The sequence below is a fragment of the Carcharodon carcharias genome, chromosome 17, assembly GCF_017639515.1.
Source record: "Carcharodon carcharias isolate sCarCar2 chromosome 17, sCarCar2.pri, whole genome shotgun sequence".
NCBI classification, from domain to species: Eukaryota; Metazoa; Chordata; class Chondrichthyes; order Lamniformes; family Lamnidae; genus Carcharodon; species Carcharodon carcharias.
Window position 1 is genome coordinate 91,657,288 of NC_054483.1, and position 25,111 is coordinate 91,682,398.

General features: G+C 42.5%; 1 protein-coding gene across 1 annotated transcript in view; it reads right to left on the minus strand.

Moving 5' to 3' along the window:
• LOC121289677 (cilia- and flagella-associated protein 46) overlaps window positions 1-25,111 on the minus strand; it is a 243,587-nt gene that overhangs the window by 56,592 nt on the left and 161,884 nt on the right. The window contains exons 36-40 of the mRNA XM_041209300.1: window positions 21,634-21,740; window positions 20,423-20,605; window positions 19,999-20,131; window positions 12,422-12,619; window positions 8,113-8,301 (exon numbers count right to left, since the gene is read on the minus strand). Coding sequence (XP_041065234.1) covers window positions 8,113-8,301; window positions 12,422-12,619; window positions 19,999-20,131; window positions 20,423-20,605; window positions 21,634-21,740 — 810 coding nt within the window. The remainder of the gene's footprint in view (window positions 1-8,112; window positions 8,302-12,421; window positions 12,620-19,998; window positions 20,132-20,422; window positions 20,606-21,633; window positions 21,741-25,111) is intronic.

Sequence of the window (25,111 nt, forward strand, 5' to 3'; positions counted from 1 at the left end):
CACATCGACCTCACAATGTCACTGCATACCAATTTGACTAAGAGCGAGTAAGCTAGTAGGACTGTTAGTGGTTATGAAGTACAGCATGCTACCTTGGAATGATAGCCACAACATCTGTGGCACCATGCATTTTTGCGGTGCCATTTGCTGCACCACTTGCTTATGATATGTAATGCTTAGTGCATTTAAGCACACAAAAGTGAATGAGCATTGTAAGCTGCATTACTCACGACTCTTTTTGCCTTACATTTGTATTGATAGAATGTCACATGGAGTAGACACTGCAATTAAGGGATGGGTCCAGTTGCCCCACGCTTCACAGATCATGACCTGCAAATATTGGTCAAAGAGGTCCAGAAGACAAGAGCAACTGCAATCCTCCAGCTGCTATAAAAAAGGCCTGGCTTCAAATTTCTGCTGCAGTGAGTGCAGCAAGACAGCAGCAGAAATCTTAGACACAGTGCCGAAAAATGTTCAATGACCTGCTGCGTTCCCGCAAGGTGAGTAGCTTGGCTCATCTATACAGAGCTCCAAGGGAAGAGTCACATCTGCATGTTGCAGCTAAGGTGCAATACCTGGAACATACCTCTGCTACAGCAGAGGTTTATATGTGTAAGCTGCTCATATAGGTGTGCACAGTACAGATGTGAATGATCACCATAATGCACAGACACATGGGGCAGAATCTTCTGTTCGGTGAGTGGGGGGCAGGGCCCACTCACGCGTTAAACGATGTGTGGTGATGTCGGGCGTGCGTTTCAATGTCACCGTGCGTCATTCAGATCCCCAGTTCAGCAGGCGCACAGCGGAGTTGGCAGTGCACCCGCCGAATTGGCAAAGGCCTATTAAGGCCATTTAGATTCTAATTGAGATCATTAACTGAGCTGCCTGTCCAACCTTAAGGCATTTATCATGAAACCTCATCCATGGGCAGGATGAGGTTTCATGAAGGGTTTTTTAAATTGAATAAATTCTTTTATTAAAATTGATTGGCGTGTCCCAGCTCATGTGACACTGTCACATGAGGGGACATATCTTAAAAATTATTATTTTTTCTTCATTAAAATTTTTAAAAATCAAACTAATTTCCCTGAGGCAGCTCTGTGCCTCAGTGAGATTTCTGCAATCTTCGGCACACATGCGGGAAAGAGCGCATGCCCAACTCAGCCTGCTCCCCCTGCCCAAACAGGCAGTGCTCAGCGCTTCCGGGTGCACGTCATGCTGGGTGGGTGAATTGGTGGCGCCCAGCCGATCGCTGCCCGCAATCGCTGCGTGCCTGCCCAAGCACCGCCCCCCCCTCCTCCTCCTCATGAAAGAGAATTATCTCTCCATATTTCAGGCTAACATAAATTCATGTTGTATTTGCATTGGAAGAGAGCACAAAATGCCACGGAATGGCCCCGGCTGGGAGTGGGTCAGCCTGGCAGCAACCAATTAGAGCAATGGAACAGATGGCTATGGAATTAGACAGGGTGCTGTCTGTTGGTGATGGTGAATCGCTGGTAACAGGCAATAAAGGCGGGGGCAAATGCACCTTGGAACATGATGGTAATAATGGTGGAAGTCATGCTGTCACTTCACTGAGCACAAGGACAGGTGGCATGAGCATGAGTGCAAGGATGGAGTTGCGTCATAAGAGTACCATAAGCATGCTTGAAGGGTGTGGTGTGCATCAGAGTGTGTTTTCACAATGTGAAGGGCAAAAGCTAAATATCTTATTTTGTAACCCAGTGCTGCTCACTCACCCTCCTGGACCACCTCATCCCTTGGGCATCAGGAAGAGGAAGAGATGTCCGGGGAGGCAGCGTCACATCGGACTAGCACACACTCTGCCAGCTCAGACACCAGCACATCAGAAAGATGTAGCACGTGTAGTGCTGGTAGCACAGATTGAAGGACAGAGCAACAGAATGCAGGAGCAGGAGTCAGAGACAACTGTGCACAGTCGCCCAGGAGGAGGGAGGAAAGTCAAAATAATGCTTCAGTGGGCAGGAACGTGCAGCCTCAGAAGTCACCTTTTGGAGTACAGTATTTGGACAATCTACAGGAGATCTGTGGACATCTGGCAGAGTTCCAAGGCAATGGGCGGTATTGGGCTGCAAAGGACGGAGGCCATCGCCATCATAAGCTCCACGTTATCTCAGGGGCTCAACCTCATGAGCTCCAATCCTGAAAGCTTGGCCATTCTCATGGAGATACACATGTAGCAGCATTCGGGGTAGATGCAAGAGTAATATCTCAACCAGGAAAGGGGACAAGTCTCCCTCAATAGCCTGGGCCTGTCTGCTCAGAGTATGAGCGTTGACATCCATAGATTATATAAGGATCAGGATGGTTGCACTGTTGACACAGTGGTTACTGGAATGGATGACAGACAGCCCCATTAACCTGAAGGCCAACCCAGGGCAGTGGAGATCACTGAGGAGGGTGAAGATACTGAGATCCTCTCAGCACCTCAGTCCCAAGGAGTGACTTGGAACTTACCAGGGAACCTTGCAGACATGAAGGAAAACCTTGTGGTCACAAACAACCTGGTCATTGAGGAAATGGAAGGACTTTCAGTTGACTAAGGTCTCTGAACGCTGACGAGATTGGGAGCAATCAATAACACCCTGTACATTATTAGGCAAAAGCTGTGGATCTCTGCATGAGATGCCAAACTAACTGGGAAATTAATGTGCTCTCCCATAAGAGCAACCGGGTTATTTATTGTCTTTATGCAGCTGTGTGTTGCCATCAAGGATGTACCACACAGGTCTCCTACTGAGCCCTGAAAGAGCCTGAGGCATTAAAATTAAGCACCACGTTACCTTTACAGCTACTGGCAGGGCATGGCAGTCGATAGAGTCTAGTTCGACATGTTGCTTGGCCATTCAACATACGTCAGTGACCACTTCAAAGCGTAACCGGAGTGCCTTCAGTACTTGTTCTCCATCATATTGAGTTGTGACCTCAGACGTTAGCACACCATTTCCACAGGGTAGCACCTGGTTGTCTTCCCTCTCCTCCTCATCCTTCCTGGTTCATGGACTCTGCCTCTGGCTCCTGACCTGGTGCCTTCCCTCTGGTCTCATTCTGCTCACATTGACTTGCTCCTACAGTGCCAATGTGCAAGGGTGTCATGTCCATCTTGTCTTTTCCTTGACACAAAGTCTAAAGTGTTTTTCTCAAGGAAAATATTCTTCCTGACACCTGGGTGCCTGAGGCTGTATGGGCAAAAAAATGCCCTGCCATGTCCAGCAGCCCCATCCTCCTGCTTCTGTGGGTTACTTGAGAATGAATATTTGCCACTTCTGTAGCAGTTAATAGAACTTTTGATCAATTTCTAAAAGAGTCCCTGAACCTCTCCAAAAGGGTACCCAAGCTATCCAAACAAATCCACAAAGTTCAGACCTGCTCCTACCAGGTCTAATCTGCACACTTCTTGTTTTACGCTCATACTTCACCAAAATCAGGCATGACTGAAGATAGCTGCTAATTTACATGAGCAGCTTCCTCTGTGAAGTGGGCATGTGTGAATCCTGCCCCGTCCCCTTTACCCCCCTGCAAAAATGGTGAGGGACATGATCGGGGGTGGGACTTCTGTATTTTGGCCTTGTCCACCATTTTCACAACGACAGAGGCTTTCCATCGTTGCGAAAATTCAGGATTCAGTCTGGTTGGCCATACGTCAGCTGCAGCCAGTGCAAAGCGTGCGGGTTTGCTTTCCACACTTCCGGGTTGCAGGAATTCCACATGATAAACAGCAAATTTATGCAGCACACAGCAGATGCTAATGAATCCGGATGCTTTGTTTCCGAAATGCCAATGAACCTTGATAGTTTGCTTGGACAATGTGGTGTGATACCATCTCACATGTCCAGGTTTTTGATGTGCTACTTAACCTATTGATTATATGTTTCATCAAAATTTCAATGAAGCCATGAATCTCATTTTATTTTCCCTCAACTTTAATGTGGAGTTTTTGAGTGGTGTCAAATGGAAGGCCTGGTGCCCCAACAGCCAAGGATCCGTCACACCTTATCCTTCAGATCATGAACTGCTGCAAGATATAAACATTGCAGATGCTGCCAGCATTTCTTGTAATTAGCTTTGTTTTTTTTGTTGTACTGGTTGCCACCAACTGAACATGAATCACATGAAATTCTTTGCCGTCTGTATATGTCACATGCGGCAGGATTTTTTGCTGAGTTCGCCCGACCTGCTCGAGCGTTAAATGACATCGGGTGAGCGTTCTGACATCATCGCGCACACACGCAATATTTCGGGCAGTGGACAAAGCGCACCCACCAACAATTAAAAGGCCTATTAAGACCATTAAAAATGTAATTGAATTAACTTTTTCACTGCCTTGCCAACCTAAGGTTGGCAGGCAAAAAGGCCAAGCGGCCTTTGCATTTTTTAATGAAACCTCATCTGTTATTAAAAAAATTTTACAAATTCATCCCAATTTCTAACATGCCCTTGCTCATGTGACAGAATCACATGAGGGGATATGGGTTTTAACATTTTAAAAATCTTTATTTTTAATTTTCAAAACTCTTCATCTCCTTGAGGCAGTGCTGTGCCTCAGGGAGCTTACCTAGCACACACTCGCACACATGCGTGAACTTGTGCTCTCACCCTCCTTCACGCCCCCTACACAGGCAATGTTGAGTGAGGAAGCAAGCGTTTCACACTGGGCGGGCCCTAATTGGCCCGCTGGCATGAAAACGCGGTCTGGCCCCAATCGTGGGCAGCGGTCAGCTTCCCAACCACCCCCGCCTGTCCCCGCCGAGCCAGTCCGCTCAACAAAAAATCCTGCCCGTGGTTGCTGTTGTCTGCGAGTGCCATTACTTAATTTTGGGAACTCAGCCTTGTGGCAGAAGTGCAGTGCCCTCTTAAGCTGTCCCTCTGCTTTCCATAAGCAAAGTGACAAACATGTTGCACGGAGCTAATTAAAACTTTAATCTTGATGGAATAATTGACTGACTTGGCAACTGAAATCAGTGGTCACTTGATCTGACCTGGCTAGATAAAAAGTTAACACAAATAATGACTTTAACCACAATGAAGAGGACTGCTCCACAATGGATGTACCATTTAGGCACGATTCGGTAACAATCTCTTTATTGAGCATATATATTGAAGTCAGTTCTCTTCAGATATGTTCGAGCAGTTGTATGCCCTAAGCCACCTTTAGGGGAGCACCAAATGCCTGAGCTGTAAACACCCATTGCTTTTCTTCTCTCCAACCAAAAATTCCTCTTTCATCTCCAAATAAATGGTAAATTACTGATTACTATAATTTGAACTTAGCTGCAGGTACTAAACCAGGCTTAGCACTCAAAGGTTAATTAGATGTAATTTTCATGATGCAGTGTATGTGGGATTCTTGCACACATTTTCACTGAAGGTATGGAGTGCTCTGGCTAGCACACAGTGGCACATGATATGATGGGTCAGAGACTGAAGGAAAGGGCCAAGACACAGTCCAGATGGAGGAGGTCCAATGGCGGAGGTACATCCTGTACTTTAACACAAAAGGATGCTACTTGCCTTCTTATCCCACTCTGTTGCAGTAGCTGGGGCTACTCTGCCTGGTCTCACGTTCTCATACCATTCCTCATCGAGACTAAGAATGACCTCAAGCAAAATACTATGAGGTTTCCAATAAGGTGGAATAGAATAGCATAGCATTTACTTTTTTAACGTGAATTCCTCAATTTCCAGATTAACTGTTTTGGAGTGAGGTGAAGTCTTGACAAAGTGTCCTGAAAAGTCTCCCGATGTGTTTCAAAAGTCCTCTTCACATCTCCAGCAGCAAGTGCACATATAATGGTGAATATTCCTTTAAGTAGCACTTGTAATCTATATTAATATTTGATGTTTACCACCAAACAGCTGTTCACTGTTATGAGAGGCTGTTAGGGCAAGTGCTAGCCATGAAAATGGCGTGCAGCCTCATCAATAAATACTAACATGCATTTTAAGTGGCAATCAACTCCTGAATTAGTCTCCCCGCACACATATTTCGGTCATCGTGATTTAGATTATTGTACTCATTTTAAGCTGCTATATGTTGAATTGGCCAGATGTGGTGTTATCCTAAGAAGTAGCAACCTCACCTACCAATTTTCACAAACCAGATAGCCACTTGGCAGGCAGCAAGCAACAATGGAGAGGATGGAACTTTGAAACAAAGTTTATAGTTTAATTAAAGTTGAATAGAAATGCAACAATTTAACAACCCTAAACGTCCAATTGAATACCATTTTTCTTTTTTCTATTACTCCCATATAATGCAACCCCGTGACCTCAGCAGAGCTAAAGACAGGCTGCTTGAATTATTGCCTGAAGGTAAATAAGTGAGTGAGTAGGGAGAGAAGGATGAATAGTAAAACAAATTCCTGAACTTGGTAAATACTTCTGACTTCACCTTACCTCCCTGCCTACTTCTACTATCCTCTTAAACTTTAAGGCTGGATTTTTGCTCCTGAGCCAGGAAATGTCCCAGCTCGCCATACCCACCTTGGGAAAAAGTACCTCAAATGGTGGGATCTTCATGCCAGGGGGTGGGTGCGGGTCTGGGATAGAGTAATTCCTGCCACCCACTGGACACAGATAGGAGGCTATAACAGGGGCTGCTGACTGCCGAGGTGAGTTGGTTAAAAAGCCCGATTCGTCTCCTGGGACTTCATCCCAGTTATTTCCTTAAACATCAGGCCCTATAGGCCTCACCTCCTCAGACACCCAGCCACTCCCCATGTCCATGCATGTCAACTCATACCACCCCCATGGCCCTTTATAGTCTCTATGCTAATTTAGTGACAGTTCTACAGATCTTATCCGTCCTTCACAAGCATTTTGGTCTACTCTAAAAATTCATGATTTACATATTGTGGGATAAGGCCCTTGCTCCAGTCAAAATGGATTATATTTGAACTCAGCACTGAATTCAAATTGCCCTGCTGGGTTCAGGTTTTCCTCATGTTTGAGCCACATGCCCACCCCGGTGAAAATAGGATCTGTTGAAAATGGGGGTGGGACTTCTGGCATTTTTAAAGATCCCCAGAGTCTCCACAATTCAACGAAAATCTAGGCCTAGGATTCCATTATGTCCTCTCCAAATGTACTCAAGGACAAAAAGTTCCAGGGGCCAGCCAACTGCGGTGTGCATCTATTCTTTCTTGCTGAGTGCCACTTTGTTGTCCAAAGTAGTTTATAGATATTGGACGTTGGAAGAGATCACAGAAAGAGCACCAAGAGTCCACCTTACATCCAAGTTTATTTATGCAAAAATAATTATACATCCCAATGCTGTGCTTACTTGAAAGCTTGCTTTGTTGAGCTCACATTTAAAGATTTTAGTGCAATTGTTCCATTTCAAACCTGTGCTTGTTCTCTGCAGTGTGAGCAAGCATGTGAGGTTACGAGAGCTGTCAGCTTATCTAAGTACCTATTGCATTCTCAGTGAATTTGGAACAGGCTGAGGTTTTTTCTTTGGCTGCCAACTTAGTCTTATCATGACAAATTTTCCAAGGCCGACAAACTTCATCATCTTCTGCCAGGTCCTCTGAATGTGGGACAATGCATGGTCACCTCAACTTACACAGTTCAAGAGTTTTCTGGTAGTGATGGTATCCTTCAGTACCAAATGGAGGAACCATTTTTGATCCATTTCTTGAGGTAGCACCTCCACTGCTGCATAATTGAATTCAAGAGGTTCCATCATTGCATTTTAGTAATCCACTTACTGCCTGTGATCCTCTAATTCTGACAAAATGACATGCACTGTAAGTGGGAGCTAAAGCCCCTTTATGAACTGCTGCCGCACTGGATTTTCCACATCTGCATGAAGCATGTACCTGTTGGCAATCCCAATCCCAATTGTAAGATTTAGGCTTATCCTAAAAGGTCCAGCTATATCTGCTATTCCTAATTCATATAGACACAAATTCTACAGTGCACTGTTTCTGCAAACTAAGTACTGAGACAAAAATAAATCACAGGTTTTTCAATTTCTGTAAGATTTTAAGCAAGTAGCAAAACTTTCATTGAAAGTGTATCAATATTACTTATAATGATAGAAATGCATAATTGTTTGTAGAACAGAATTAGAAGGAATCTTACCAGCATTTGTTGAACCCAAGTGAAGCCTGGATTAATTGGGTCTATCTGTACAGCCAACAATCGTAGACACCTGCCAGTCAGATAGAGGCATTTGGATCTAATTTCTTCAGAGCTACTGCTCAGGTTATGCGCACTCGCTAGCTGAGCCAGAGCTTTTTGTCCCAACAACTTGGCTACAGTCACCCATTCCTGAACAAACACAAAGATTTACACGCAATTGCATGAATCATAGAACACATAATAATTCACAAAAAACACCTAACATCAAAACTTGTGATTCTTAAATTCCATCATATATACATGCAATATTTGAGGTGCAATTTCAATGGGGGATAAATCTATGTTGAGATTTTACACATATGGTATTAAAATAGCATTTTATGAATAAAAAATATAGAATGAATTAGATTATTTAAACAAAACAAGAACAAAATTGTTACTTTATGCAGTTTTATTTTTTTCATTTAAGAAAAGAGATCAGCACTCCATCATGATCTCAGTTTTATTTGATGAAGAGATAAATAATTTCAAACTGCAAAAAAAAAATTAAAAATATCAGGAGCTATTTCAATCCTATGACAATTCCGACAAATGGTCATTAATTTGAAATATTAACCCTATGTTTCGCTTTTCACTGATGCTGCCTGACATGTTCAGCATTTCCAGAAATTTGTTTTCATTTCAGATTTGGATCAACTGCAGTATCTCACTTTTTAGTTTAAAATATAGTTTCAGGATAATGTGATTGTGATCTTGGTTGTTAACAAAACCTCTTAAATAACAACTTACATTTATATTAGGCACCTTTAACACAGAGAATATCCCAAGGCAGCCTACAGAAAGGGGAGAGGAAAAGATGATCAGAAGAATAAAGGAATAGACAAATGAAAGATTGGTTGAAAAGATCAGTTTTAAGAAAGCTTTTAAAGGTGGACAGAAAAATGCAGGGCTGAATGCTTTAGGGAGTTAGCTCCAGATCGTGAGGTTGAAGAGACTCTGCCATTTATGTGGGATGAAGGATCAGACAGATGTATTAAAAGTTCAGAGGTAGAGAACCAAAGGGCCTGAGATGGGATAAAAGGCTGGGAGAGGCTCCATTTTTTGGTGGGCTGAGACCATGGAGGGAACAAGGGGCCAATGTACTAAGCAGGGGTCAGTGAAGGATTAGATATGGGTATGAATTTCAGGCAAGTTTGAGTGTAAGATGAAAGACCAGCAAGGAGTACATTAGAGAAACTGAGTCAAGAAATGTCAAACGTATGGATGAAGATTTTAGTAGTGGTGGCTATGAGGTAAAGATAGAGGCTTAGGCAGAGGCAGGCAATGTTACAAAGGTAAATATGGTAGCAACTGAATTAACTTTTGTGGAGTGGCAATCAGAGTCAGATTGTGGGAGGGTGGGGGTAATTGGAGGGATCCTGTGGGGGTTTGGGGAGAGGGGTCAGTACAATAGCTACTCATGAGTTAGAAGTGGTTTTAATTCTTCTAAATTTTTCTGGGTACCTATTACTGTAAGACAGTCGGAACAATATGAAGTATGCGATTTATTTTGTATTTTTGGATGGTTCCCATTGCAGGGTAATTGCCCAACAAAAGTTTGAACTTCCCAAGCAATTTCCATACAATCCTTATCTAAGGATCTCCAGGGGGTTGGGGGAAGAGATGGGGAGAGGGGTGGTGGTTGGGGGTTCCCCGACACATCTTTGAGGTGCCCACGAGTTACGACACCCCGGAGTTCAGAAGTTACTGGAAAATATTTCACTTTCTCTTTACAACTTCATCTTGGTAAAAAAAAGGCTATTATCCCAAAATGTAATCAGTCTTCACAATGTTATCGTTAAACACATTTTTAAAAAGTGCAAAGTCACAAAGGGCCAAGATTTTGAATTGCATTCAGTTTTTAAATTGCTTATGTACTACAAGAACCATAGAACACTACAGCATAGAAAACAGGCCATTCGGCCCTTCTAGTCTGTGCCGAAATATTATTCCGCTAGTCCCATTGACCTGCACCTAGTCCATAACTTTCCAGACCTCTCCCATCCATGTATCTATCTAATTTATTCTTAAAACTTAAGAGTGAGCCCACATTTATCACGTCAGATGGTAACTCGTTCCAAACTCTCACCACTCTCTGAGTGAAGAAGTTCCCCCTAATATTCCCCCTAAACCTTTCCCCTTTCACCCTAAAGCCATGTCCTCTCGTGTTTATTTCTCCTAATCTAAGTGGAAAGAGCCTACTCGCATTTACTCTGTCTATATCCCTCATAATTTTGTAAACTTCTATCAAATCTCCCCTCATCCTTCTACGCTCCAAGGAATAAAATCCTAACCTGTTTAATCTTTCCCTGCAACTCAACTCCTTAAGACCTGGCAACATCCTAGTAAATCTTCTCTGCACTCCCTCAATCTTATTGATATCCTTCCTGTAGTTAGGCGACCAGAACTGCACACAATACTCCAAAGTTGGCCTCACCAATGTCTTATACAACCTCACCATAACATCCCAACTCCTATACTCAATACTTTGATTTATGAAGGCCAGTATGCCAAAAGCTTTCTTTACAACCTTGTCTACCTGTGACACCACTTTCAGGGAACTATGTATCTGAACTCCCAGATCCCTTTGTTCCTCCGCATTCCTCAGTGCCCTGCCATTTACTGTGTATGTCCTACTTTGGTATGATCTTCCAAAATGTAACACCTCACACTTTTCCGCATTAAATTCCATCTGCCATTTTCTGGCCCATTTTTCCAGTTGGTCCAGATCTCTCTGCAAGCTTTAAAAGCCTTCCTCGCTGACCACAACACCTCCAATCTCAGTGTCATCAGCAAACCTGCTGATCCAATTCACCACATTATCATCCAAGTCATTGATACAGACAACAAACAACAATGGTCCCAGCACAGATCCCTGAGGCACACCGCTAGTCACAGACCTCCAGTCTGAGAAGCAATCATCCACTACCACTCTCTGTCTTCTCCCACACAGCCAATTTCGAATCCAGTTTACAACCTCTCCATGGATACCAAGTGTCTGAACCTTCTGAACTAACCTCCCATGTGGGACCTTGTCAAAGGCCTTACTAAAGTCCATGTAGACAACATCCACAGCTTTTCCTTCATCTACTTTCTTGGTAATCTCCTCGAAAAACTCTACAAGGTTCGTTAAACACGACCTACCACACACAAAGCCATGATGACTATCCTTAATCAGCCCTTGGCTGTCCAAATAATTATATATCTGATCTCTCAGAACACCTTCCAATATTTTACCTACTACTGACATCAGGCTCACTGGCCTGTAATTACCTGGTTTACTTTTGGAGCCTTTTTTAAACAACGGAACAACATGAGCTACCTCCAATCCTCCGGCACCTCATCCGTGGCTAAGGACATTTTAAATATTTCTGCCAGGGCCCCTGCAATTTCTACACTAGTACCCCTCAATGTCCAAGGGAATATCATGTCAGGCCCGGGGGATTTATCTACCTTTATTCACTGTAAGGCAGCAAGCACCTCCTCCTCTTTAATCTCTATATGTTCCATGAAACTACTGCTTGTTTCCCTTCCTTCCTTATACACTATGCCAGTTTCCTGAGTAAATACTGATGCAAAAAAACTGTTTAAGATCTCCCCCATCTCGTGAGGCTCCACACATAGACGACCACTCTGATCTTCAAGGGGACCAATTGTGTCCCTTACTATCCTTTTACTCTTAATATACTTGTAGAAACCCTTCGGGTTTACCTTCACATTATCTGCCAAAGCAACCTCATGTCTTATTTTTGCCTTCCTGATTTCCTTTTTTAGTATTTTCTTACATTTTCTATACTCTACAAGTACCTCATTTGCTTCTTGTTGCCTATACCTGCTATATACCTCTCTCTTCTTCTTAACCAGATCGCCAATATCCCTTGAAAACCAAGGTTCCCTATGCCTGTTAACTTTGCCTTTAATCCTGACAGGAACATGCAAACTCTGCACTCTCAAAATTTCGCCTTTGAATGCCAAAGAAGTAGCTCTAATTTTTGGCACACTGGCCAATACTTTCAATAATAAATTATTTTAATCACTACTGCATGCTATTGTCCAAATATTGTGGATTTTAAAATTTTAGCTTAAGTATTTGTAAAGCATTTAATTTATTTCTCAATTTAAACTCATTTGGTCCACATGAGCCTAAGGTTTCCAACTCCAGAGTGTACATAAACTTAAGGTACATCTTCAATGTGTTCAATTTAAAACTGCCCACAGCAAGCTTTTACGTTTCCGTCTAGTAGGATAGTATAGACTGTACTTGAATTACCTTTTCTACCGGTGTGTAATCAGGTGTGGAACTGATGAATTCCTCTACAATTAGTTGTAGTAATCCTTTCCTTCTTGTTGCTTCGGCTTCCTTTTTATCTTTTGCGGTAACCAGGTCAAGCATATCCAAAGTCAATTGCACAAATATTAACTTAAGAGAGGCCAGCTTCCTCATTAGAGGCAAACTTAAATTTGTCATCTGAAAATAATGATTAGACAAGTACTTTAAGGGGAAAAAAATTCGATCTTTTTAAATTCATGCAATGTGAGTAATTTTTATTTAAGTAACCATTAATTTAAATCTGAATCCAATACATATTCATAATAAAATATAGAGCTTATATTTATAATAGTTTATGATATCTGTTTCTTTACTATATCATTAATAAAATTGACACATCTACAGTTTTCTTAGCTTGCATACAGAGAATATAATGACATGAAAAAGTATATTAAGAAAGGATATTTGACTTATCAAATTGTTTTTTCCCATCAAGTACACACACAATTATCTTCTTGAAGGGCATTTGGCATGGTTTATACTCAGATTTGCCTTATCACTCGAAACAAGAGACTCAATACATTGTTTTGGTTGCATGGCTCATTTGGTATGCTAACCCTTAAACAGCAATGCTTTTCTATAAAGCTTGAGGCTATAAGGTATCAGATGGAGGCTGAGAATGAGAGAAAGATCCTAAAGGCAGTGATGTAAAACCTTTTAGCTAAGTTTAAAAGCAAGGACATTAGACTGTGAGTTGGGTGACAAAGAAGTCGAGAATTGATCTAGCTATAATGGGCAGAATCTTTATGGTCCTGCAGATGCGGGCTTCAAGGCAGGACTGGAAGAAAGGTAGGATGGGAAAATGTTGGGTCAATGGGCCAATGAATTCCCACCTCCAGCTAGTCTTTCTGGAAGCAGAGTGGAAAGTGACAAGTGCTACCCCCGTAACAGTGGTAGGTAGCCAATTTGCATTTTTAAGAGCTCAGTTTGTGGGCTGATTGAGGACTCTGCCAGGATCTTCCCCGTGGCGGATGGGTCCCTCGCTGAGATCAAAGCCCCTAAGGTCTCCTGTAATTCCCCCTATCGCACTGTCCCACTGGAATCGCATGGTTTTCCCTCTACAGTGGTGGCTTAGCAACTGTACAACAGTTTAAGTAAACAAAATTGAAACATCTTCAGAGGCTCAAGCATTTGAAATCATCTTTGGCCAGAAATGTTGAGTGAATGATCCATCTTGGCCTCCTGAGGTCCCCAGGATCACAGATGCTAGTCTTCAGCCAATTTGATTCATTCCACGTGATATCAAGAAACAGCTAAAGGCATTGGATACTGCAAAGGCTATAAGCCCTCAAGATGGCAGTACCTTCACAGACCACCTCCTACAGTAACAGCTCCCACTTCTGTTAGTAGGTCTGTCCTTCCAAGACTGCAGGCCCTCTGATTGAGCCTGCAGCCTCAGGAACCCACCCACCATCGTTAATTGGACAGCAGACACAGAAGCGACGAATTTGGAGGACGCCTGCTGATAGATCATGCCAGTGAGCCCACTGCCAGCAAGTGCAAGGTTGGGACCCAGAAATAATCTCAACCGGTGATTATTTTCAAAGATGTTAAGATTCCGCCCAATATGTGCATCTTCTGTGACAGTTCATAAGCATGTTCAGGTTAATTTAATCTTTAATAAATCTGCAAGCCTTTGATTTTGTGTGACTTCCTTTTGGCGTACAGATGTAGGACTTCAGCCTTTTTGCAAAATATTATAAAAATTCACATTCCTACCAAATCTTTTCTAAATGCCATACATCCTGTGTCACAATGACGTGACTTGTGCATGTATGATATTAACCTCTAATTTCATTAGCTGATCAAACATATATTAAACTGTTTAAAAATAACTTTTAAAAAGCAAGCAAAGTCACTGACTTAAGATGGCTGCCATGAGTCACCTGACATCTGGCATTACAAGTAGACCAGTTTTCTGGAAGATTCCAGTGTGGAATATAATTAAGACAGAAGGCGATGGCATAGTGGTATTGTCATTGCACTAGTAACCAGAGACCGAGGGTAATGGTCTGGGAGCCCGGGTTTGAATCCCAACATGGCAGATGGTGGGATTTGAATTCAATAAAAATCTGGAATTAAAAGCCCAATGATGACCATGAAACCATTGTCAATTTTTGTAAAAAAAAAAAACCCATCTGGTTCACTAATGTCCTTTAGGGAGGGAAATCTGTCGTCCTTACCTGGTCTGGCCTACATGTGACTCCAGACCCACAGCAATGTGATTGAATCTTAAATGCCATCTGAAATGGCCTAGCAAGCCACTCAGTTGTAAGAAACCGCTACAATGAGACAAAAAAGGAATGAAACCGGACGGATCACCCAGGATTGACCTAGGCACCGGAAATGACAACGGCAATTGCAGCCCTGTTGACCCCGCAAAGCCCTCTTTACTAACATCTGGGGGCTAATGCCAAAATTGGGAGAGCTTTCTCACAGGCCAGTCAAGCAACAGCCTAACATATTCATCCTCAGGAATCATACCTTACAGATAATGTCCCAGACACCACCATCACCATCACCATCACTGGGTATGTCCTGTCCCACTGGCAGGACAGACCCAGCACAGGTGGCAGCACAGTGGTATATAGTTGGGAGGGAGTTGCCCTGAGAGTCCTCAACATCGACTCTGGACCCCACGAAGTCTCTTGGCATCAGGTTAAACATGGGCACTTGCAAAAATCTTCAGCCAGAAGTGCCAAGCAGATGATCCATTTCAGCCTCTTCTGGAGGTCCCCAGCATCACAGGTGCCAGTCTTCAGCCAAGTCGATTCACTACACGCGAAATCAAGAAATGGCTGAAGCCACTGGATACTGCAAAGGCTATGGGTCCTGACAACATTCCAGCAATAGTATTGAAGATTTGTGGTCCAGAACTTGCTGCACCCCTAGCCAAGATGTTCCAGTACAGCTACAACACTGGCATCTACCCGGCTGTGTGAAAAATTGCCCAGGTGTGTCCTGTACACAAAAAGCAGCACAAATCCAACACGGCCAATACCCGCCCCATCAGTCTACTCTTGGTGACCAATAAAGTAATGGAAGGAGTCATCAACAGTGCTATCAAGCAGCACTTGCTTAGCAATAACCTGCTCACTCACATCCAGTTTGGGTTCTGCCAGGCCCACTCAGCTCCTGGCCCCACTGCAGCCTTGGTTCAAACATGGACCAAGGAGCAGTATTCCCGAGGTGAGGTGAGAGTGACTGCCCTTGACATCAAGGCAGTATTTGACTGAGTGTGGCATCAAGGAGCTCTAGCAAAACTGGAATCAATGGGAATCAGGGGGACAACTCTCCGCTGGTTAGAGTCATACCTAGCACGTAGGAAGATGGTTGTGGTTGTTGGAGGTCAGTCATTTCAGTTCCATGACATCACTGCAGGAGTTGCTCAGGGTTGTGTCCTGGGCTCAACCATCTTCAGCTGCTTCATCATAAGGTCAGAAGTGGGGATGTTCGCTGATGATTGCACAATGTTCTACACCATTCGCAACTCCTCAGATACTGAAGCAGTCCATGTCCAAATGCAGCAAGATCCGGGCAATATCCAGGCGTGGGCTGACAAGTGGCAAGTACTTGTCCACAAGTGCCAGAAAATGACAATCTACAAAAAGAAAGAGTCTAACCATTGCCCCTTGACGTTCAATGGCATTACCAACACTAAATCCCCCACTATCAACATCCTGGGGGTTACCATTAACCAGAAACTGAACTGAACTAGCCATATAAATACTGTGGCTACAAGAGCAGGTCAGGGGCTAGGAATCATGTGACTCACCTCCTGACTCCCAAAGCCTGTCCACCATCTACAAAGCACAAGTCAGGAGTGTGATGGAATAGTCCCCAGTTGCCTGGATGAGTGCAGCTCTCACAACACTGAAGAAGCTTGGCACCATTCAAGACAAAGCAGCCCGCTTGATTGGTACCACATCCACAAACATTCACTCCCTCCACTACCGACACACAGTAGCAGCAGTGTGTACTATCTAAAGGAAGAACTGCAGAAATTCACCACGGCTCCTTAGACTGCACCTTCCAAACCCATGACCACTACCAACTAGAAGGACAAGGACAGAAGATAGATGGAAACACCACCACCTGGAAGTTCCCCTCCAAATCACGCACCGTCCTGACTTGGAAATATATCGCCGTTCCTCCACTGTTGCTGGGTCAACTTCCTGGATCTCCCATCCTAACAGTACGGTGGGTGTACCTACACCAGATGGACTTCAGCGGCTCAAGAAGGTAGTTCACCACCACCTTCTCAAAGGCAACCAGGGATGTACAATAAATGCTGGCCTAGCCAGTGAAGCACACATCCCGTGAATGAATTAAAAAAATAAGTAAGTTGCCAGGATTTAAATCATGTGACCAGCAGACATTGTTCCAAGGAGCTTTCAGTTTAGCTAGCACCATGTGGTGTGAAGGAATTGCAACTGTACTTTCCTGTTAACAATAGCTGTTGAATCTCTATAGTTAATTTGTCTGATGAGCAATCCTGTAATAAATCTTTAAGTAAACCAAAACGACATTTAGTTACCAGTCCTCTGTGAGATTGGTAAGTTTATATGAAGCAAACAAAGAAATATAACAATGTGTAGATTTTCATCTCCCAGCCTCTTAAATACTTTGCATCTTTTTTCACTGCCTATTTATCCTTTTTTTGCAAGGAGTTGCATGCTTCTCCAGCTTAAGTGAAGATCATCACAATAGTGATGCAGTCATCAAGATTAGTGGTTCTCATACAACAGGCTGCTTGGTAACATGGACCTGCTAAGTATTATAAACAACAAAACCCATTTATGTTGATAATTTGACCATATCTCAAGTTGAATGTTCTCAGTAGCTGGTTGCTATATTAAAAGCTAACCTGTAAGCAAGATCAGCTGCAGTGCAGAACTAATTTATCAACTGCTAGACCAGCTTGACCTATAACAAAAATCTAAGGTTAGTCATTTTAAATGATTCCCTTCTCTATAAACTATTTGGCTTCAAAATTTGTCTTCCATTAGGTTATCACAGGCTTCCCAGCTATAGGGGTGAGCATTAAAAGCATTACATGCTTATCCACAGAAGTCAACTTAGCAGCTCCACTGAAATCAATGCTGGGAATATAAAGGTCAAATAGATTGTCTTGGCAAAGCTTGAAGTGACAGAATTTATATTGATGAAATTGTTTTTAAAAATAACCCATTTTGGTCTATAGCAGATTAAACTAAGTGCATAGGGAAGCTCTGAGCTAGCACATCAGTTGATAAATCAGTTGTGAAACAAACAATGCTAAATTGGCTAACTGGAATGCTCACAAAACAGGAGCAGCACTAATCTGATCAGTAAAGCTAACTTGAGCTAGTCAGTGCAAATTATAGAGAGAAACAAATTCAACCCATTCGCAATTAGGCTTTGGAAACTGCGGCTGGAGCACCATAGTGTCATATCAGCAATCCTGTGTACTAGGAGAATGGGTACATAGAAGAAATGCTAAATTAAGAGAGCAGACCCTGCAGCAATTTATTTTTGGGTGATAGTTCAATGCTTAGTGAGTTTGAAACATTGATTCCCACTAGTGTCAATAAGACCACATCTGATGCAAAAATATCTGGATTATTCACCATGGCTTATCTGGATTTTCCTTTTTTCCTCCTGCGTGCATTTGGAATGGAATCAAGGGAGAGTCCATGGGTGCAGGCACTCTTAAATAGGCATATGTTTCTCGGCCAACACTACCAATGAATACTGTTCCTTGCAGGGCAAAGCCTCACCATGAAATTAGCCACTTTTTACACAGATAATGTTTTAGATATTCATAAACCAGAAATGTCAGTGATCAACCACTCCAACCCAAGGGGCAGAATTTTCTCTTCGACACGCAGGGGCTGGCCCCACACTCCAATGTGTAAAATGATGCGCGGTGACATTGGGCGTGCGTCCCAATGTCACCGCACGTCATTCCGATCTTTCGCTCAGCGCACACCCACTGTACTGTCAACCTTAAGGCTGGCAGGCAGGCAAAGATCCCAAGCGGCCTTCACGTTTTGCATGAAACCTCATCCACGGGTGGGATGAGGGATCATGAAGGTTTTATTAAATAAATTTTAAAAATTTTGACAATTGATAAACATGACACATGAGGGGACATGTCTGAATAATTTTATTTGTTCTTTTTTCAAACTTTCATTTTGATCTTAATCTCCCTGAGGTACTCCGAGAATTCTGCGCTCTTTCGCGCACATGCAATCAGCTCAGTGGCCACCTGCATCACCACCGATTTTCAAGTAAAAACAAAGTCACGTTTTCCCAGATTTTGCTGTATCAGGGAATCAGGGCATCTAATGGCAAGTGCCTTTAGTTAGAACACCCTTGCACTTTTTCCATGGAAAGTGGCTAAAAGTGAAAATTGATAACACAATGAAGGAAGCAGGGCATCTGTATTTCTTTAACCAATTAGATTGCCTTCAATCAGATTGTGCAATTAACAGCGCAAGGATTGAAAGGAAGTGTAAATTAAAGTGATAAAAGCAAAATACTGCAGATGCTGGAAATCTGAAACAAAAACAAAAATTGCTGGAAAAACTCAGCAGGTCTGACAGCATCTGTGGAGAGAAAGAGTTAATGTTTCAAGTCTGCACGCAATTTTTGTTTTTGTTGTAAATTAAAGTGGGTGAATTCAATGACAAACGGTCATGAAGCAAAAATGGGGGAAAAGAAAGATTTGATTAAGAGATAGAAAAAAAGAGGCAGAAAGACAAACTAAAAAAAAAAGCTTTTCTTTTTTAAAATCTCAAACAATTAAAAGCTGTAATGCGAATCCACACTTGTATAGTTGATTTTCAGTGCCAGAGACATTGATTGGCAGTAATTAACACATATCATTAAAAAGGTACTTAGACTTGAAAAGGTAAGACTCAAATTTCTTTGCCAAGTTTAACTCATATCGCGCGTACAAATGTTGCAACTTCAAACAATTCAATGCATTTAAATAGTGAGGCAGACAGAGAGATGCCATTTTGGTGAAGCAGAGTAGCATAACTCACACTGCAAAGTTTGTATATTTGAATTTAAACATAAATCTGCCCCTCTCTTGAAGTTGATGCACTACTTGTGCATTAGTGATGGCAAGTGCCATTTGCCTCGCTGTTGTTTGAAAGCAAATTTTTGAAAGCAAATAGTTCTTCTTCTGAACTCCAGGAACGTATTACCATTTGAACTTCATTCCAAAGTTGTGTTATTTGAAAACCTATGAATAATTAGCATGCAGCCTGATTTTCAAGAGTTGCCAAAGCATCAACTATAGAAGGCAGCAGTTCTGTCAGAACAAAATGGGAAGAGGAAACTGAAAGATTTCTCGCATTATGCAATACGAAGTTCCAATCACATAATAATTACTTTACTATTAAAGCAGAAAATGAATACGGTCAATGCTATATACTCATTGTTGTTGAGATGGTTTCTGAATATTGCACATAATTTTAAGATAAATAAATAAAGGTCAGAGATTGAAAATCTGTTATTTTTTTTACCGCTTTAAGTGGCAACAAGCTCATCAGATCACTGAAAGCCTCTTCTTCAATCAAGATGGCCTTCTTTATTAGTGCGTACGCATTTAACAGGTGCTGGTGCTTTGATTCCTCTTCGCTGTGTTTAGCAAGCAAGCTTTAGGAAAACAAAATTGAAGTTAAGTAGTGTCCAAAAGTAAATAAAACCCTTAATCTAATGCTAAAGTTTCTATTTTTCTCGCTACTCTCCCTAAAAGAAAAATAAGAACAATGAGGGTGCAGTGTTCAATGGGGAAAATGTAGCATGCCAATATAAACGTAGAGGTAACTCTTACAAAAATAAAGACTAACATTAACAATTATTTTTCTGACCTGCATTTTACATACATTGAATTTTTGAAAGTATATAGACAGCTACAATAAAACAATTGCATGTAAGTGAACCTACATTAGTATACTGACATGTTCTGTCATCATGTCCACTGATTCTTCTCTGTATCCATATTGCAGCATAGTATTTGCAAGCTGTTCCATCTTAGCACAAGCTGAAAACAGCTTTTGCATATTCTCAGGTTTCTTTAAATTAAAATTGTCTGATGCTTTCATGGATTCTATTTCAATAGATATCAACCTACAAGAAAAAACAAATTTAATATATAATATACACGATAGATAGACAACAGATTTTGCTTTGAAAAACAAATCAGTGACTGGAAAAAGGAAATTTACAGGGAAAGAGCAGGGGAATGGGATTAGTTATGTTACTCTTAGACAGAGCCAGCTAAGACATGAAAGACCGAATATCAATGACCATCTATTTTCAAAGAATATACCAAGCTGGTTGGAGGCTTGCCCTGCTTGAAATCAGAAGATGTTGAAAATTGAGGTGGTAGTTCCTAGCTATCAGCATACAACGTGATCTCAAAAATCTGGTGAGATTGCTTGGGATCAGTGTTGAGCAATGGTATGGTGTTTTTCCACAAAGGAAGGAAGTGGACAATTTTGTTTTAAAACTACTTGGGCTGTTTTTGGCCTTCAGTGACCCATTACACAATATCACTAGCAGATGCCTTTTAATAGGCTACCTGAATTAGTTTCAATGGAGAAATGTGTCATGCAATTAAGTGACTAAGAGGAGGGGTACAGGGGTTGAGGGGTGGGTGGGTGATGAAATTCATAAAAATGATCAGTGGCCTTTTTTTTGAACTGGCACTTTTAAAAAAAAAAATGGGACTGATGCTTAACTATATTCAAATCGTAACTCGGTTTTGGCAGGAGACTCCCAGGAGGACAGTGGAAATGCTTTAGGGCTGCCCTCAAAGGAGAGGTCAAACATAGCTGCCAACTCATGGCAGTCCCTGGCTTGACCGACTGAGAAGACACCGGACACATCGAGAGACTTTGTCCGGGGAACTCAGAGGCAAAGTTGAGGCATCAGAGAGAGCGCGCAAACCTCCAAACACCTCATCTGCCCGGCCCTTCAAGTCTGCATTGGACTTATCAGCTATCTCAGAACCAATCAAACTGGAGTTGAAGCAAGACATTGTCAATTCTGAGGGAATGCCTAAGACTATGAAAATTACCTATCAAAGCACAAATTCCTCATGCTCAGCAAGATTTGGTATTCATGCAACTTAATTTTTTGATTACAGAATTTACCTGGCTTCCATTGAAGTAATCATAAATGTAAAAACTGAAAGTCGATTAGGTTTCTCTTCTAAAGCAGCCTTATATCCTTTAATGCCCTGTTTTAAGACGTTGCAAACCTAGAAATATAGTGATACAATTTTTTAACATATGTAATCAAAAGACTTACAAACAACAAAATAAAATACAACTTTTTATACAATTAGTGCAGGACACCCTTAAGCATTTCCTCTCTTAACTCTTGAGCTTGGACATGGTGACAGACTTAATAATAAACTATCACATCTGGCTTTGTTGAACATCTTAAAAAGGTGAGAATGCTCGAGGGCAGGTAGTTGAAGAATATCAGAGATATTACTTTAAATCAACGGGTTAATATGGTGCATAAACAGAAAATGCTGGAACTAACCAGCAGGCCACGCAGCTTCTGTGGAGAAAGGAACATTCCTTCTTCACAGATACTGCATGACCTTGTTGATGATTTCCAGCATTTTCACTTTGTACTCCAGATTTCCAGTTACCACAGGATTTTCCTTTTGTATTAGGAAAAAAGGGCGGGTGGTTATTTAAAGGTGTTTAATTGTTGTGATCATTCATTGTTCCTTCAATATTTTGTTATTTCTGGCACCAAAAATGTAAATGTAAAAGATAAATTTCAGGTGGTTAAATTTAAAATATTTTAAACAATTGTTACAAATCTACTTTTGCAGCCAAGTCATTACATTACAAAGCTGTTTGCTGTATTAATTGAATTTTAAGTCAGGTGATACCATAATCATGGTGAAGCATCTAGACATATTGGAATTGCTACAGGAGTACCAGAGCAGAACTGATTGGATTCCTTGGCTAAAATAATGACCCAGAACTTCCATTTCCCTGGGGATCATAATGTGGAGGTTTCCAGAAGCTGCTTTGGGCCCCTCCCACCCCCCTACCCAGCCAAGTCTACAGCCACGGGCGCACTGCATGGGAATCGCCCGGGAAGTTTAAACTCCTGATGGGCAATAACCCTGCATCTGAAACTGTTCAATACTCCAATTTAAAATGGAGACTTTGGATGGTTCCAACTCTCTTAATAGAATAGTTAGCCAGCAAAAGTTAGAAGGGTTGAAACCACTCCTAACTTCTAGGCCAGGATTTTTCCTATGGCAGGCGGGCTAGGCGGAGGCGGTCATGGAGCCGACCAATTGAGGTCCGCCCTCAATACACGGCCAGTAGTGCCCAGCGCTGCCTGTGCGGGCGGAGGGAGGAGGGAGAGAAAGAGCATGGGAAAAAAGCATGCATGCGAAAGAACGCAGCAATCTCCGAGGCATAGAGCTGCCTCAGGGAGGCTGAATGGATATTAAAATAATGAAAGAATTGATTTTAAAATTTATTTCAACATGTTCTCTCTTGTGATTATGTCACGAGTGGGGACATGTTTTTATATTTATGAAAATTAATTAATTTAATACATGGATGAGGTTTCCTGAAAAACGCGAAGGCTGCTTGGGCTTTCCGCTTGCCTGCCTGCCAACCTTAAGGTTGGATGGGCAGTGTTCTCAAGTGACTCAATTGATTTCTTAATGGCTTTAATAGGCAGCTTATATTTCGGTGGGCGTGCCCTCGCTCACCGACCAGAAAATTCTGTCCCTAGGTAACTGTACTAATGATCCGCTCCCTGACCACCACCACCACACCCCCATCCCCTCACTGGGCACCCCACCTACAACTCCCCAACTACCTTCCCAAACTCCTGACTAACCCCCACCTCCCTGACTACCCTTCTGACTCCTTGACTACACTACCCCGACCACCCCTTGGGACCACCTGATACCCTCCCAACCCCAAGACAACCCTTTGGGACCAACTGACTACCCTCCTGACCCTCTAACCACCCTCCTGAGGCCCACCTCCCACCCCGACAACCTGAACCTCCCCCCTCCCCCCCCCACAGACCACCCAACCATCCAACACTTCCCTGATCACCCGGCCACTCCCCAATCACTCGGCCCCCACACCCCCGATAACCCAACATCCTGTGACCACCCCCTGATCAGCTCCTGGGCTGTTGCACGACACATTTGTCACCAGGCCTGGGTTGGAAGATCAGGTGAGAAATGTGCAGCTCCCAAACTGGGTATGTAAAAAGGAGCGAAGTGGCAACCCAAGGGTGACTGCCACTCCGCAGAAGTTCTGGGTCAATGTATAATCCATATTTTGCAGAAGATAAGGTGAACCTCTGAGTGAAATTGTAAATGTTTATACATTAGTAGATCCTTTGCAGTGGATCAAGGGTCCTAACTTCAAGAAAAAAAAGAAATCTGAAGTGAGGTTACAGTATAAGTAGATTACAATACATTTCCCAGCTCTGATGAAAGGTCACTGATCTGAAAAGTTGGGCAAAATCCTGTGCAGGTGACATGGCTCTTGGCTGCTGGCTAGAGAGTCAACAAGAGCCCCGTGTCACCTCTTTTCAGGAAGGCCTGCCACATTTTGCGTCTTCAGGCACTTGACATGGGTTGCGGTTTAGAGATAGAGGGGGAAATCGACAGCAAGGGCAGATATCAGTGGGGATTGAATGCCTTTGAACAAGGAACACGTGGGAGCCTGCAACCAAACCCACCGTGAACCCCCACCCGCAGCAGGGTTATTATGAGAAGTGTGATGAAGCCCTTAAGTGAGCATTAATTGCCCACTAAGGGCCTCAGTTGGTAGTGGGGCGGAAAAGCCGTCCACGGGCCTTACGGTCAAGCACTTAATCGTAGTGGAGGCAGGAAGGTGTTGGGATCCCCACCTGACTAAATGCCCTCTCGTCACCAACTCACCGTGGGGGAGGGCACAAGATTCCGTCCATTAACTCTGTTTCTCTCTCCACAAATGCTGCCTGACCTGCTGAGTATTTCCAGCATTTTTATTTCAGAGTTCCAGCATCTGAAGTATTCTGCTTTACACTTTGATCAGGTACAGCTTGGTTTAAAGAAGCATCGGAGCTGCTACATCCATCCACCAACACCCCCCCCCACCTCGTAAATGTTGAGCATTGAGATTTATACTGGTAGTTTACTTGTCAAATTTAAATAATACCCAATCTTCAAAATGATTTGGACCTTCTAACATAATCATGAGACAAACAATAAAATTTCTCAACTTATTGGCTGCTCGATTAATACTCCAAACCAAGAATAGAGCCATAGTTCGTTCATCCAGTGCTGTGACATTAGCACCAAGTAATTACTACAGCACTGGAGAAGTGAAGTATATTGTTGGAAGAGTGACTGGAGATTCAAAGTCCAATTGATCTATTGCTGTGAACAAGTCTTACCTGACCATTTAACTACTCTGATTGATTTTTCATGGAAGTAAATCAATAATTGGAGCATATGAAGGTCTGGGCTCAATTTAGAATAGCACAGCAGTCAAGAGATGCTGTAGTTTGATATTAAGGAAGATTGAGACAAATCCTGAGGGAGTAGACTTAGAAGCAAGAGATATCCAGTTTGGGACAATG